This window comes from Pelodiscus sinensis, chromosome 1 (assembly GCF_049634645.1).
Source record: "Pelodiscus sinensis isolate JC-2024 chromosome 1, ASM4963464v1, whole genome shotgun sequence".
In the NCBI taxonomy this organism is placed as follows: Eukaryota; Metazoa; Chordata; order Testudines; family Trionychidae; genus Pelodiscus; species Pelodiscus sinensis.
In genome coordinates this window covers 138,803,399-138,815,591 of record NC_134711.1, presented here as the reverse complement: position 1 = coordinate 138,815,591, position 12,193 = coordinate 138,803,399, and the positions used below count along the sequence as shown (strand labels likewise).

The following is a 12,193-nucleotide window of genomic DNA, read 5'->3' as shown; positions in this document are numbered from 1 at the left end:
GGCACTTCAAGCTTCGATGGCTGGGCCTGTGCCCATCTGAGTTTCTGGTTACAGAAAAGAGGTAGCGGGCGAAGCCCAGTGCATGCCTGGTCTCACCGCCTTGCACGGGAAGCTACATTGGATTTCCCCTCTGCACAGCAAGTGGGCGCATCGGAGGGATCTGTACATGTGACTCGCTTGTGTGGGGCCTGCAAGAGGGAGGGGGAGCCCCCTGAGTCTCCTTTGTAAGGCGAGGGAGTGCGAGAGAAGGGCCAAAAATGGGCGTGGGAAGAGGAGGCGCGTAACCCCTCAGCATTAGGGCTGCACGTAGCCCTCCGCCTCTGATTTGCCGCTTGCTCGAAAGGCTGGGCCCAGCGATTACCATACGGAAATCTATAAAGGTCGGGGCAGCCAGAGTCCCTCCCTTCACCTTCCCCCTACTGCAGGCGCGTGGCTGAGAGGCAGGGCCCAGGTAAGGGCTCTCAGCCGCAGCGGGGAGTCGGCACTTGGCCGCGCCGGGGTGGCTCAGGCCGGAGCGCGAGTCTCGGGATACTGGTGGGAGTGGGGCGCGGGCTGCATCTCGCCGCCCTACTGGGCAAGGAGGCCGCGGGGGGCCGGGCATGTGGGGCTCTGCGTCCGGAGTCTCTTTGTGCTCCGGCGGGGCGAGCGAGGTGGAGGCTGCGGGGAGGTTGCGCTGGGGGGCGCGGGGCTGAGGCTGCCGGTGCTCGGCGACGCAAGCCCTGGGGAGAAGGAGGCGACAAAGCCCTGGGGGGCGGGCGCTGGCCGGGGAGGAAGTGGCCTGGAGGCTCCGGCGGGCGCTGGGTCCCGCCCGTCCAGCCGCACGGGGGGCGGGGCGGGCCCGGCGGCTCAAGGCCCTCGGGCCAGTTCTCTGAAGCCGGGGGCGGTGCCGCTGCCGTCTGACCCCTGCTCTCTCCGCAGGCGCATCCCGGCAGAAGCGCGATGGTGAAGATCGGAGTGAACGGGTGAGCGGCGGGGGGGGCCGGCCACGGGGGGGCGCCAAGGGCGTGGCAAGGGCACCGGGCTGGGCAGCGCCGGCGGGCGGCTGAGTCATTTCTCCCGCCGCTGCCGGGGGGGGGGGGGGGCGAGTCACCCCGAGCGGGAAGCGCCGGGCGGCCGCATGCGGCCCGGGACGGGCGCCGGGGTATCGCGTGTCCCGCCGGGCCCGGGGAATGTGACCTTCTCCTGCCGCGCCGTAACCGGACCCGGGCCGCGGGGTAAATTTAGCGCCCGGTCGGCGGGGGCGGAGCAAGCAGCGGGGGGCGCGGGGCTCCAGGCGCCGCTGTGTGCTGCCCGGCTCCCGGCCCCTGCTGCCCCGGCTGGCTGGGTGGGAGGAGTGTAGGGCGGGGGCCTCCTTTGCATCGGGGCAGCCGCTGGGGCTAAAGCCCAGTCTGAGTGGCCAGCACCCATCGGCACAGGGCTCCCCTGCTCTGCCTGAGGCTCGCCTCTTCTCTGCCTTGCCTAGATTTGGCCGCATCGGCCGCCTGGTCACCAGAGCTGCCTTCACCTGTGACAAAGTCCAGATTGTAGCAATCAATGACCCATTCATTGACCTCAACTACATGGTGAGTGGAACCCTGGTCTATAACTTGGAGCATTCTGGGGATGGCCTGGGAATGTGGCTATCAGTGATACCATTTCCCTGTGAACCCTGCCAGTGCCCATGGCTACACATTGGGATTGAGGGGCCCAGAGTTAATGCCTGGGCTGTGGGAGTTGAAACACAATGCAGCCAGCACTCAACTTCAGTCTGTTACTCCTAGGTTTACATGTTCAAATATGACTCCACGCATGGTCGCTTTCATGGCACTGTCAAGGCTGAGAATGGAAAACTTGTGATTAATGGACAGGCAATTACCATTTTCCAGGAGTGAGTATGACTCTTCCTCCCCTTTCCCTTGGAGCTAGGGGACAGGGCATTTGACAGCCTTGCAGTTTCTAAATACTCTGGTGTCGTCCTCAGGCGTGATCCTGCTAACATCAAGTGGGGAGATGCTGGAGCAGAGTATGTTGTAGAATCCACTGGAGTCTTCACCACCACAGAGAAGGCCAGCGTGAGTGATGGGTTACATCTGGCTTGGAAGTGGGAAGGAAAGGGTGTAGGGATGAGACTCTTGGCTGCATGTGGAAGTGGGTGTGGACAGAGTTCTCTCTGCCCTGGGGCTGTATTGCAGTGCGATTATTTGGGGAGGTGTCCTAAATGTGCTGCTGTATTGGAGCGATATAGGATTTTGTTAATGTTGGTCTGTCTCCCTCAGGCTCACCTGAAGGGGGGTGCTAAGCGTGTCGTCATTTCTGCCCCCTCAGCCGATGCACCCATGTTTGTGATGGGCGTCAACCATGAGAAATACGACAATTCTCTGAAAGTTGTCAGGTGAGGAGGGGGACAGTTTGCAGGAGTCTTCTCAGGGTTGAACCTGAGGTGCATAGCTGACTATTGCCCTCTCTTGTGAGTTGTGGGGAGGGAGCTGAGAGGTGAGCCCTGACTAACTGCCTCTGGCTAATGTGTCCCTCTTGACTCTTCCAGCAATGCCTCCTGCACCACCAATTGCCTGGCTCCTTTGGCCAAGGTCATCCATGACAACTATGGCATCGTGGAAGGTCTCATGGTAGGTAATCTGGAGGCGCAAAAACCCACACCAGCTCTGTCAGTGGGACAGAACCATGGAGCTTTTGGGGGGGAGGGGTGTCTCTGCACACTCAAGCTGGGACTCCTCAACCCACAGTTTTGGGTGTAGAGGAAGGAGGATTGGGAACCCACAGAGCAGGAGTGTCTCCCTATACTGCCTGGACTAGAGGAAAGTTGAGGAAGGCTGGGGGAGGAATGCTCTAGGTCAGCAGGGTGAGGCTCTAGAGAAATTCAATTAACCCTTCCCCCTTTTTCCCCCAACTTCCAGACCACTGTCCATGCCATCACAGCCACGCAGAAGACTGTGGATGGCCCCTCTGGGAAGTTATGGCGAGATGGCAGAGGTGCTGCCCAGAACATCATTCCAGCATCCACTGGAGCTGCTAAGGCTGTGGGCAAGGTCATTCCTGAGCTGAACGGGTGAGTGTCAGTTCCTTCTCCCAGTGCCCCAAAGCAGGGGATTCATCAGAAGGGGTAGTGAACCTTCAGCTGGCCGGTCTTGCCCTTTCCTCAGCAGGATGTGCAGAAACCCTGTTTGGGGGCAAGCAGGAGTCTATTCTGATCTGTTTCCCTCACAGGAAACTCACCGGAATGGCTTTCCGTGTTCCAACTCCCAATGTGTCTGTTGTGGACCTGACTTGCCGCCTGCAGAAACCAGTGAGTATCACAAAAAGGGACTTGGAGCAACTTCCCTTTACCCCTAAGTTTCTATCCATTCCTCAACGTGTGGGACTGGGTGCAGCTGTTCTGAAGCCCCCATTCCATTTAGAACTGTTGTTGTTGTTTCTTGTGATTTAAGAGATTGTGCAAGGGGTACAGTCAGGCCTGTGGGGAGCTGCCCCTGTCTGGTATAGTACCAGACATAACTGGGTCCTAACTATACTCTTAGCAGTGCAGTCTCAAAGCTGGCAGCAACCTTCCCTGGGGAGCAGCTGCCATGCCATGGGGTCTGGGATGTTCTGACTTCCTGTGTCTCTCTCCCTCAGGCCAAGTATGACGACATTAAGAAGGTGATGAAGGCTGCCTCTGAGGGGCCTCTCAAGGGCATTCTGGGATACACGGAGGACCAGGTAAACTCCCATGTCCTTTCAACAGCGGGGGAGGGGGAATGTAATGAATGTCTTCATGGATGTGGGGAGAAGCAGCCTTATGGAACACCAAATCTTCAGTACACCCTTCTCTTCTTGGGGGTGTTCATGAAGGAAGGTGCCGATTAACATCTCTTTGTGGGGTGGGGGAAGGAGTTGAGGCCAGAAGGGGGTGTGAGTCACCGTGTCTCCTCTTTACCCACTTCCAGGTTGTCTCTTCTGACTTCAACGGTGACAGCCGCTCCTCTATCTTCGATGCGGCTGCTGGCATTGCTCTCAATGACAACTTTGTCAAACTGGTCTCCTGGTACGGGGAGAGGGGATCTGAGGAATTTGGAGGGTTGTTTCTGTGCAATAGGTTGGAAGATTTGGGAGGCACTTGGGGTGCTGGCAAGGATCCTATTACGGCAAGCTTTACATGCTCTCCCTCTGCTGCCTCCATCTAAAATTAACACTTGGCAGCCAGCAGCAGTTTGCTTGGCAAAGAGGCAGTTACCTGGGTAGAACAGGGGTGGGCAATAATTTTTTGCTGGGAGCCATTTTAGAAATTTTTGAAGTGGCCCTGGGGTGCACCGGAAGGGGCTGGGCCAGGACGCTTCCCCTCCCACAAGCCATGATTGGTCTGAGGGTGGGGGAGCATGTGAAGTCCTTCTCTTCCTCCCCTCCCCCCAGATTCCACAGTGGTGAGAGGAGACTTAGCGCTCCCCCTTCTGCCCCCAGGCCAATCAAGACTTGGGGGCAGGGCAGCGCCCACATCAGGAGCGCAGGTCGGAGGGCTAGAAAGACCTCTCAGCATGAAGTTGACCCTTAGTATCCGAACAAACTTCAGCCTCCAATTTTTCCCTGCTTTAGGGAAGGGGGCTGTTCTGGGACCTGGCTTGGGGGTGAGGAGGCTCCTGTTGTGGATGTAGAGGTTTGTCCATTCCTAACTGCTCTTTCTCTGCTTCTGTCACCAGGTATGACAATGAGTTTGGATACAGCAACCGTGTTGTGGACTTGTTAGTTCACATGGCATCGAAGGAATAAACCAGGCACATGGATCAGTCTCTGCCTGGGGAAGGAGGTGTGGGAGAATCATACCGGAGACCTTTGTTCCTCCCACCCCTCTCTCCCCACCATGCAGCTCTGTAGCCTTAAGTGAGAATCCAGTTCTGTTTCATCCTCTCTTCCCCATTCCTCTGCCTTGTGCCTGAAGCGTGAGGGAGAGGGGGAAGCCAACAGACGCTGGCCTGTGTATCACATTTTCTCAAATAAAGTAATAGCTGTTCTGAAGTGTTCCTGTTTCTCTCAAGAGGAGGAGAGGCCACAAAGGGTTCCTAGCATGTTGCTGTGGCTATTGACATAGGCTGGGATTTTTCCACTACTCCAATGGGCTATGGGTTAGGAAATGCAGCTATTGTATATGACATTTTTAGTTTACAAGACTAAAGCTAAGATTCTAAAGCCAAAAAAATCAACCTGGGACATGCCAACAGAAAGGTTGTTAAGGGAGCCTTAAATCTGCCTGGTGAGGCAATCAAGCTATATGATCATATACACTGCTTTTTTCCTAAAACCTATAGGGCATGTGTGTAAGTACTAGCATTCAGGTGTGGCCACTAATTGTGTTGTCACAATTAACAACTAAAGCCAACTTTCACAAATGCTGATTGACTGCAGTTACAGATCAGATTAGCAAGGGCTTAGCAACTCTGGAAAATATCAGATTATAGGTCTGCCAAGATGGGCACTTTTCCACACTTTTTTTTAAGGCTTTCTTTTTCCTAAGTTGCCTTTTAGCATTAAGGTACATGAATGGTGTGAGGTACTTAGGCACTATGGGTGTCATGGCAATAAAACCTGCTCAGTGTACAGATGGGATGGTGTACAAGTAAGGGTGTAAGGCCCATGACTGTAATGGAAACAACCAGCTACTAAATATTTCATGCTCTGTCCCTGATCATACTCGACTTTGTGTAAGAAATGAAGTGTATCATGTAACTTACTAGGCTAGTGTAGTTTTTGTTTGCAGCTGTTAAGTCAGTCACCCATTCTAGGAAAAGTTGCCTTTGTAATAATTGGGTCCTAACCTATATATTACAGTAGCTGTAGGTGTATGTACAAGTGGCTTCTGGGTAGTCTTCCTCCCCCATTCCCCCCTTGATAGCTCAAGGGCTTGCTGTCTATTATCTAAACCCTGCCCTGAAAATGTTTATTTTCGCAACCCCCTTGTGTGCTGAGATGCATTGCTAAGCTCATGCTACAGAGAGGGGCAGCCCCGTGAGGCCCAGCTTCAGGAGTAATCTCATTCACTTGAGTCTTGAATCTTCAGAATATTTGGATGTCTTTCACGATGGCTGTGTCTAGACTGGCCAGTTTTTCCGTAAAATCAGCCGCTTTTCTGAAAAAATTTGCCAGCTGTCTACACTGGCCGCTTGAATTTCTGAAAAAGCACTGACTTCTACTGTAAGAAATCAGTGCTTTTTGCGGAAATACTATGCTGCTCCCCATTCAGGCAAAAGTCCCTTTTGCGTAAAAGGGCCATTGTAGACGGCTCAGATTTGTTTTCTGCAAAAAAGCCCTGATTGCGAAAATGGCTATCGGGGCTTTTTTGTGGAAAAGCGCATCTAGATTGGCACGGACGCTTTTCCGCAAAAGCACTTTTTGCGGAAAAGCGTCTGTGCCAATCTAGATGCTCTGTTCTGGAAATGCTTTAACAGAAAAGTTTTGGGAACATCATGCCAGTCTAGACATAGCCTATGTGCCTGCTTAATCTCTTATACACATCCATGATTCATTCTCCAATGACTGTTCCCTTAATGAGTGCATACCTGTAGCATTTAATTAAAGCCTTTATCATAAGGGTGGGGGTGGGGAGAGACTCTTGTATCTTCATATTTTGCCATTTCCTGTCATCTGAGGGTGTGGCTGTACTGAAGAGGGGGGGCTGTAATTTCACTAGGCTTTCTCAGCTTGTGCTGATGTTGCAGTTGATGTGATTCATTAGTGGGGAAGAATCAACTGTGAGGTAGCGCAGTGAGCAAATGCTGGTAGAGGCATAGGTGTTCTATAGCGGAGGAATAAAGAAAGTGGCACACTGGCTTTCCCCTTCAACTAGGTGGAAGAGCAGGTTCTGCTCCTGCCCAGTGCTTCCCAGCCTCTTATGCTGTAGACTGAACCCATTCACAAACTGTTTGGTGGCCTGGTAACATAGTTGCTTATTATCCAAGGAATGGATATGTAAATAAAATGTTACCCTCTGCCTAGACCTGCCCCAGCCCCTTGCTCTGCAGTGCCTAATACCCTCTGTTCCCCACAGCCCATGCCACCATCCTCTTGCCCTGTGACCCCAACTCTCCTTTGCCACACCTCACCCTCCTAGAGTGAGGCTGCCCCCTCTAGGGAATGTGGCTGTTACTGCTGTGCAGACAGGGGAGCAGCCCTCCTTCATTACCCCCCCCTTCCCAAGTATGTCTTGTGCCCCCATAGGTAGAGATGGGGAGCCTTGCCATTACCAAGGGTAGAGGAAGATGCCTTCTACCACTGGCCGCGCAGGCATGGGGAAAGGCCATTGGTGGGGTGTGTGCCCCCTCTCTCCCCTGCCCCACAAGTGTGGAGGGAGATGCCTCCTCTTGCTGCCTTAGCCACCATGGCTGCCAGAGCTGAGCTGCTGTGAACAGTTGGCTTGAGCTCTGACAGCTGCTGCCACCCAGCAGCCAGGGCAGTTGGCAACTGCTGCTTCTGCCCATTCTAGCTTCTGCTCCTTCCTACAACTGTTCAGTCTTGCCCGGTTCTCCTTAGCCACTTTCAGTTTCCTGCCTAAGCCTTGATCTGCATTCCACTCTACACCCACCCCTCAAGTTTAGCCTATTTTATGCTCCGCCCCATACTCTACTCAGCCAGTTCCAACTCTTTCTTGCAGGGGTTGGGAACCTCAGGCCCAGGGACCAAATGCAGTCCCTTGCTAGCCTGCTGGATCCAGCCCCTGAGGCTCAGGACTCTACTCCAGTGCTGCGGGAGCCCTCTGCCCCACTGTGGCAATGTGGGGAGTGGCTATTTCCTCAAGGAACATGTCTGAAGGGGGGTTGATTTTTTTGGGGGGGCTTCTCACTTGTGTGCAGCCCCTGACCCAAAAAAGGTTCCCAACCCCTGCTCTGATGCAACCTTTTCCCCCAATCCTGGCACTTTGTCCTAGGGTTTACCTGTGTTCTCCAGGTGGCTGGGTGCTGGTGTAGGGCAGTGGTCACCAACAGGGGTGGCCCAAGGCGGGCTGTGGCAGCTGGTGCCCTAGGCGGAACATGCAATTGTTGCCCCCACCTGCATGGCCTTCAATGGTGTGATGTCATCATTGGATGCCCCATTGAAGACGGCACCCTAGGCGACGGCCGAGTTGGCCTAGACTCATGGGCTGCCCCTGGTCACCAACCAGTAGATCGGGATCTACTGGTAGATCTTGGAGCCTCTGACTGGTTTGGCCAAGAGGCTACCAAGTGCCAGCACATCAGCTACCCCTTCCCCCTACTGCTGCGCATCTCCTGCTCTTTGCCTTGGAGCTGCCTCCTCCCACCCCCCGGCCCAGGAGCCTCCTGCTTGCTATGCAGAGCAGAAGAGGGAGACGAGGGTGCTGATGTCAAGGTGCCTCTTCTTCTACCGTGTATCCTATCTTCACAGAGCAGGGTGAGGGGCACAGCAGGACATGGGAGGAAGTTCACTGGCTGTTTTGGGGAGTAATGCCACACCAGGGCAGGGGTGAGCTTTAGCCCCAGTGCACCAGCACTCAGATAAGTGGTGCCCAGTTGGAGCCCACATCCTGAAACCCTCCTCCAGTCATGGACTCCCTCCTGTATCCCAAGCCCCTGCTCTGGTCCTGAGCACCCCTGCATCCAAACCTCCTCCCAGAACCTGCACCTAGCACCCCGCTCCAACACCCCAACTGCCTGCCCCAAGCTCAGCTCAGAGCCCCTCTCACATGCCAAATCCCTTAATCCAAGACAAGAACCTGCACCCCAACCTGCTGCCCCTGCCTGTTGAAAGTGAGGGAAGATGGGGGAGGGAGGGAGGGAGGAGTGAGCAGGGGAGGGGCCTCAGAGAAGGAGCACAAAGGAGGCGGGGCAAAGGGTATTTGGGTTTGAGGTAGTTCTTGGATTGCACTTAAATTCAAAAAGTGATCTCGTGCTTAAAAAGGTTGGAGACCACTGGTGTAAGGGAAGCCATGCAGGCCCAGCCTGCCCACTCTGGTGGCTTCGGTGCACAAAGTCCTGCTTGTGTCTTGCTGTGCTGTGGTGGGGCATGCCTAAAACAGCCACTGCCACGGGATAAATTACTGACAATAATTTGCTCTTCTGAGCTTCTGTGAACAAATTTTTCAGGCGTTTGGAACTTGGTCCCATACAAGTGATTTTTCTTGGAAACAGCACAATTCATAGACTTTAAGGTCAGAAGGGACCATTATGATCATCTAGTCTGACCCCCTGCACAGCGCAGGCCACAAAATCTCACCCACCCCTCCTAGAATAATCCTCTCACTTATATCTCAGATATTGAAGCCCTCAAATACTTTGAAGACCCCAAGATGCAGAGAATCCTCAAGGTGTGATCTGTACCCCATGCTACAGAGGAAGGCAAAAAACCTCCAGAGCCTCTGCCAACCCTGGGCAGAGCCTCTGCCAACCCTGCTGCCCCCTTCCCCAGATTCACACCTTCAGTCGAAAGCAGTGTGGCTTTTGAGCAGGGGTGGGGAACCATTTCTGATGCACAGAAAAATCAGTTGGGGGGCCACCCAAGTGAGAAGCCAAAAAAAAACCCACCCTGATGGATGCAGCCTCCCACTGAGAAGTAGATGGGGGGAAAGACTCCACCCTTCACTCTGTAAGCCCATGGGCAGGGGGTGCGGAAGCTCAGGGCTTATCCCCAGAGCCAGATGAACTCTTCTAGGGGCCGGGAGATAGTAAAATTGGGGGTGGGGGGGCCTAGGCCTATTGGCCCTTTTCCTGCAGTCCCTGTGTAATCTAGTCATGGCCACATTGCTACAGGAGGTCTGTAGTGGCACCTGCACTGCCTTGTCCCCTCAGGAAACGGATAGGGTTGCCAGGTGTCCTGTTTTGAACTGGACAGTCTGGTATTTGAGCTTTCTGTTCGGGAAACAAATTGAAAAAATAGAAATGTCCGGTATTTTCTAAATAATGTAGATTGTGCTGTAATGTCAAATGTGACCAGTATTTTTGTTGAACCCATCTGGCAACCCTAGAGATGGAGTGTGACAAGTGCTTGGTGCCAGCACATTGGGCACAAGGGCGAGCTGCTAGGTTTGCTCGCCAAATTAACCAATCAGGAACAGGCATTTCTAAAATCCGCAGAATGCAGGCACTTGGTTTCCAGTCTCTGTGACTCTTGGCTAATGAAGTTTGCAATTGTGAAGTCACTGTTGCAAGGAATGCAGGCCCATACATGGGAGAGGGGCGTGTGGCCATGGGAAGACAGGAATGGCACACTGCCCAAGCCTCCCTCCCGCATGCTCTGGCTGGCGGGGGAAGGCTGGGGCTAATTTCCCTGCTTACTTGGGGTGCAATCACACTGTTGTGGTCCACGTTTACAAAAAAGCGCACGCGCACACGCACACACAAAATTCCTGCGTAGGGGCCTGGAACGGGGCATTGTGAGATAGCTGCTGGAGGATTCCCAGGGTTGATGCAGGTCATGCAGTGGCTAGGTGTCTACTGTATCGCACTCATTAGGCTAACCATGGCTCCGGGCCATTTGAGGAGACCTTTTACTTTCTCATTATAATGGTCAGCTGGAGACAAATTTGCATACAGGCACATGCCCAAGCAGGTCACAGTGGCCTAAATGTGCTGCTGGACTTAGTCCTGGTCCACACATTTAGGCACCATTGCCATTCAAACCATTGTCAGCCGCCACCTATGCACATAGGCAATTGCTGCTGGTGGATGTGATGCTGGTGGCTGTGCATAGAACTTGGTAAGGCCGGATACCACTCCACAGCTCTTGGGCTGCTTGCAGCACTTGCTCACAGCTAAAGCCTGTCAGGATTTTCAAACTAGGCATTTCTCTATCTAGCTCCCCAGGGCTATGTCTACACTCGCGGCTTCTTGCGCAAGTAATATGCAAATGAGGCTAAGTGTGGAATATCGCCGAGCCTCATTTGCATACCTAATGAGCCACCATTTTTTTCAGAAGAGGCTCTTGCACAAGAAGAAGTGTCTACACTGCCCCTTCTTGAGCAAGAAAAACTCTCTTACGCAATGCCGTTACACCTATTACTTTTCAGGAAGAACGGCATTGCGCAAGAGGGTTTTTCTTGCTCAAGAAGGGGCAGTGTAGACGCTTCTTCTTGCGCAAGAGCCTCTTCTAAAAAAAATGGTGGCTCATTAGGTATGCAAATGAGGCTCGGCGATATTCCACGCTTCGCCTCATTTGCATATTACTTGCACAAGAAGCCGCGAGTGTAGACATAGCCCAGGTGTTTTGCCTTAGACAAACATGGAGGACCCAGCTTCAAATTCTTGCTCCAATGACTAGTTATAAGTTGAACTGATTCAGCCCAACAGCCTGGTAGTTAGGGCATTTTGTGAGCCCCCAACCTAAAACAGACCAAACTGGGAGCCGAATCTGAGTATCCCATGTGAGGGTCCTAACTGCTGTCTCGCTCTGGTCTGGCTTAGTGCCTAACTCTGTGAGAGGGCTCATGGCTGAGAATCCAAAGTGGAGCCAGGTGCCTAGAGGCCCAGTTCAATGGGACTTAGGGGCCTCATTACTTTGTGAACCTGGACCCTAGTCCCTCTGCCCCACTTCTGGGAACTTTCTGTTGGCTCATTTAGGTGGCTCCCTGCTCTGCTTGCTGGCATCTGAGAATCCTTATGTGCCCAACTCTCCCCATGTGCCTGATGCAGGCCTAAGCTTCCATAAGGCAAGAGGATGCCTAGGTGTTAGGCACCACACTCCCCATACAGGGAGTGTCAGGATCCTAAGAACAGGATTCTCAGAAGCAGCAGGGCTGGTCAGCTTATAACCTACAGATCAAGCCTGTACCCCTCAGCCTCTTGCAGATTTCCCATGATGCTCTCTTCCCCTTGCTGAGCTTGGGTATACTTTTTATCATCAGCTTTCCTGTACTTGGCACCTTGAATGTTTCCATAGCTCTTCTCTGAGTGCCTCGACTTTGTCAGTAGTACAGAGGTGCTGATGGGGCTACATAGTAATGAGTGCACCAGAATTTTCCTTTTAGGGAAACATTTGCAATCCTCTAGTTATGTCTTACCTAGTTTTAAAGTACTTAACATTATTTTGATTTTTCTAAGTCCTTTTGGAAACATGTCATTTTAAAATTGTAGTGTTTCAAAAGTCACTTTTTTCAGGTGAGGCTTAAAAAAATATTTGAAAGTCCATGGTGAGAAGACCCTCAGAAAATTTATACAGGCAGTCCCCGGGTTACATGGATCCGACTTACATCGGATCCCTACTTACAAACGGGGTGAGGCAA

General features: G+C 53.1%; 1 protein-coding gene across 2 annotated transcripts; it reads left to right on the top strand.

Annotated features, from left to right (window-relative positions):
- The first annotated feature begins 336 nt into the window (after nucleotides 1–336).
- On the top strand, nucleotides 337–4,986 carry GAPDH (glyceraldehyde-3-phosphate dehydrogenase). Of its 2 annotated transcripts, XM_075920840.1 has the most exons (12): nucleotides 337–451; nucleotides 919–962; nucleotides 1,463–1,562; nucleotides 1,761–1,867; nucleotides 1,961–2,051; nucleotides 2,256–2,371; nucleotides 2,525–2,606; nucleotides 2,895–3,046; nucleotides 3,205–3,283; nucleotides 3,613–3,696; nucleotides 3,924–4,021; nucleotides 4,671–4,986. In XM_075920840.1, exons 2-12 carry the CDS (start codon nucleotides 940–942, stop codon nucleotides 4,738–4,740), a joined length of 1,002 nt encoding a protein of 333 aa, XP_075776955.1. In that variant the 5' UTR covers nucleotides 337–451; nucleotides 919–939; the 3' UTR covers nucleotides 4,741–4,986.
- Nucleotides 4,987–12,193: the final 7,207 nt, after the last annotated feature.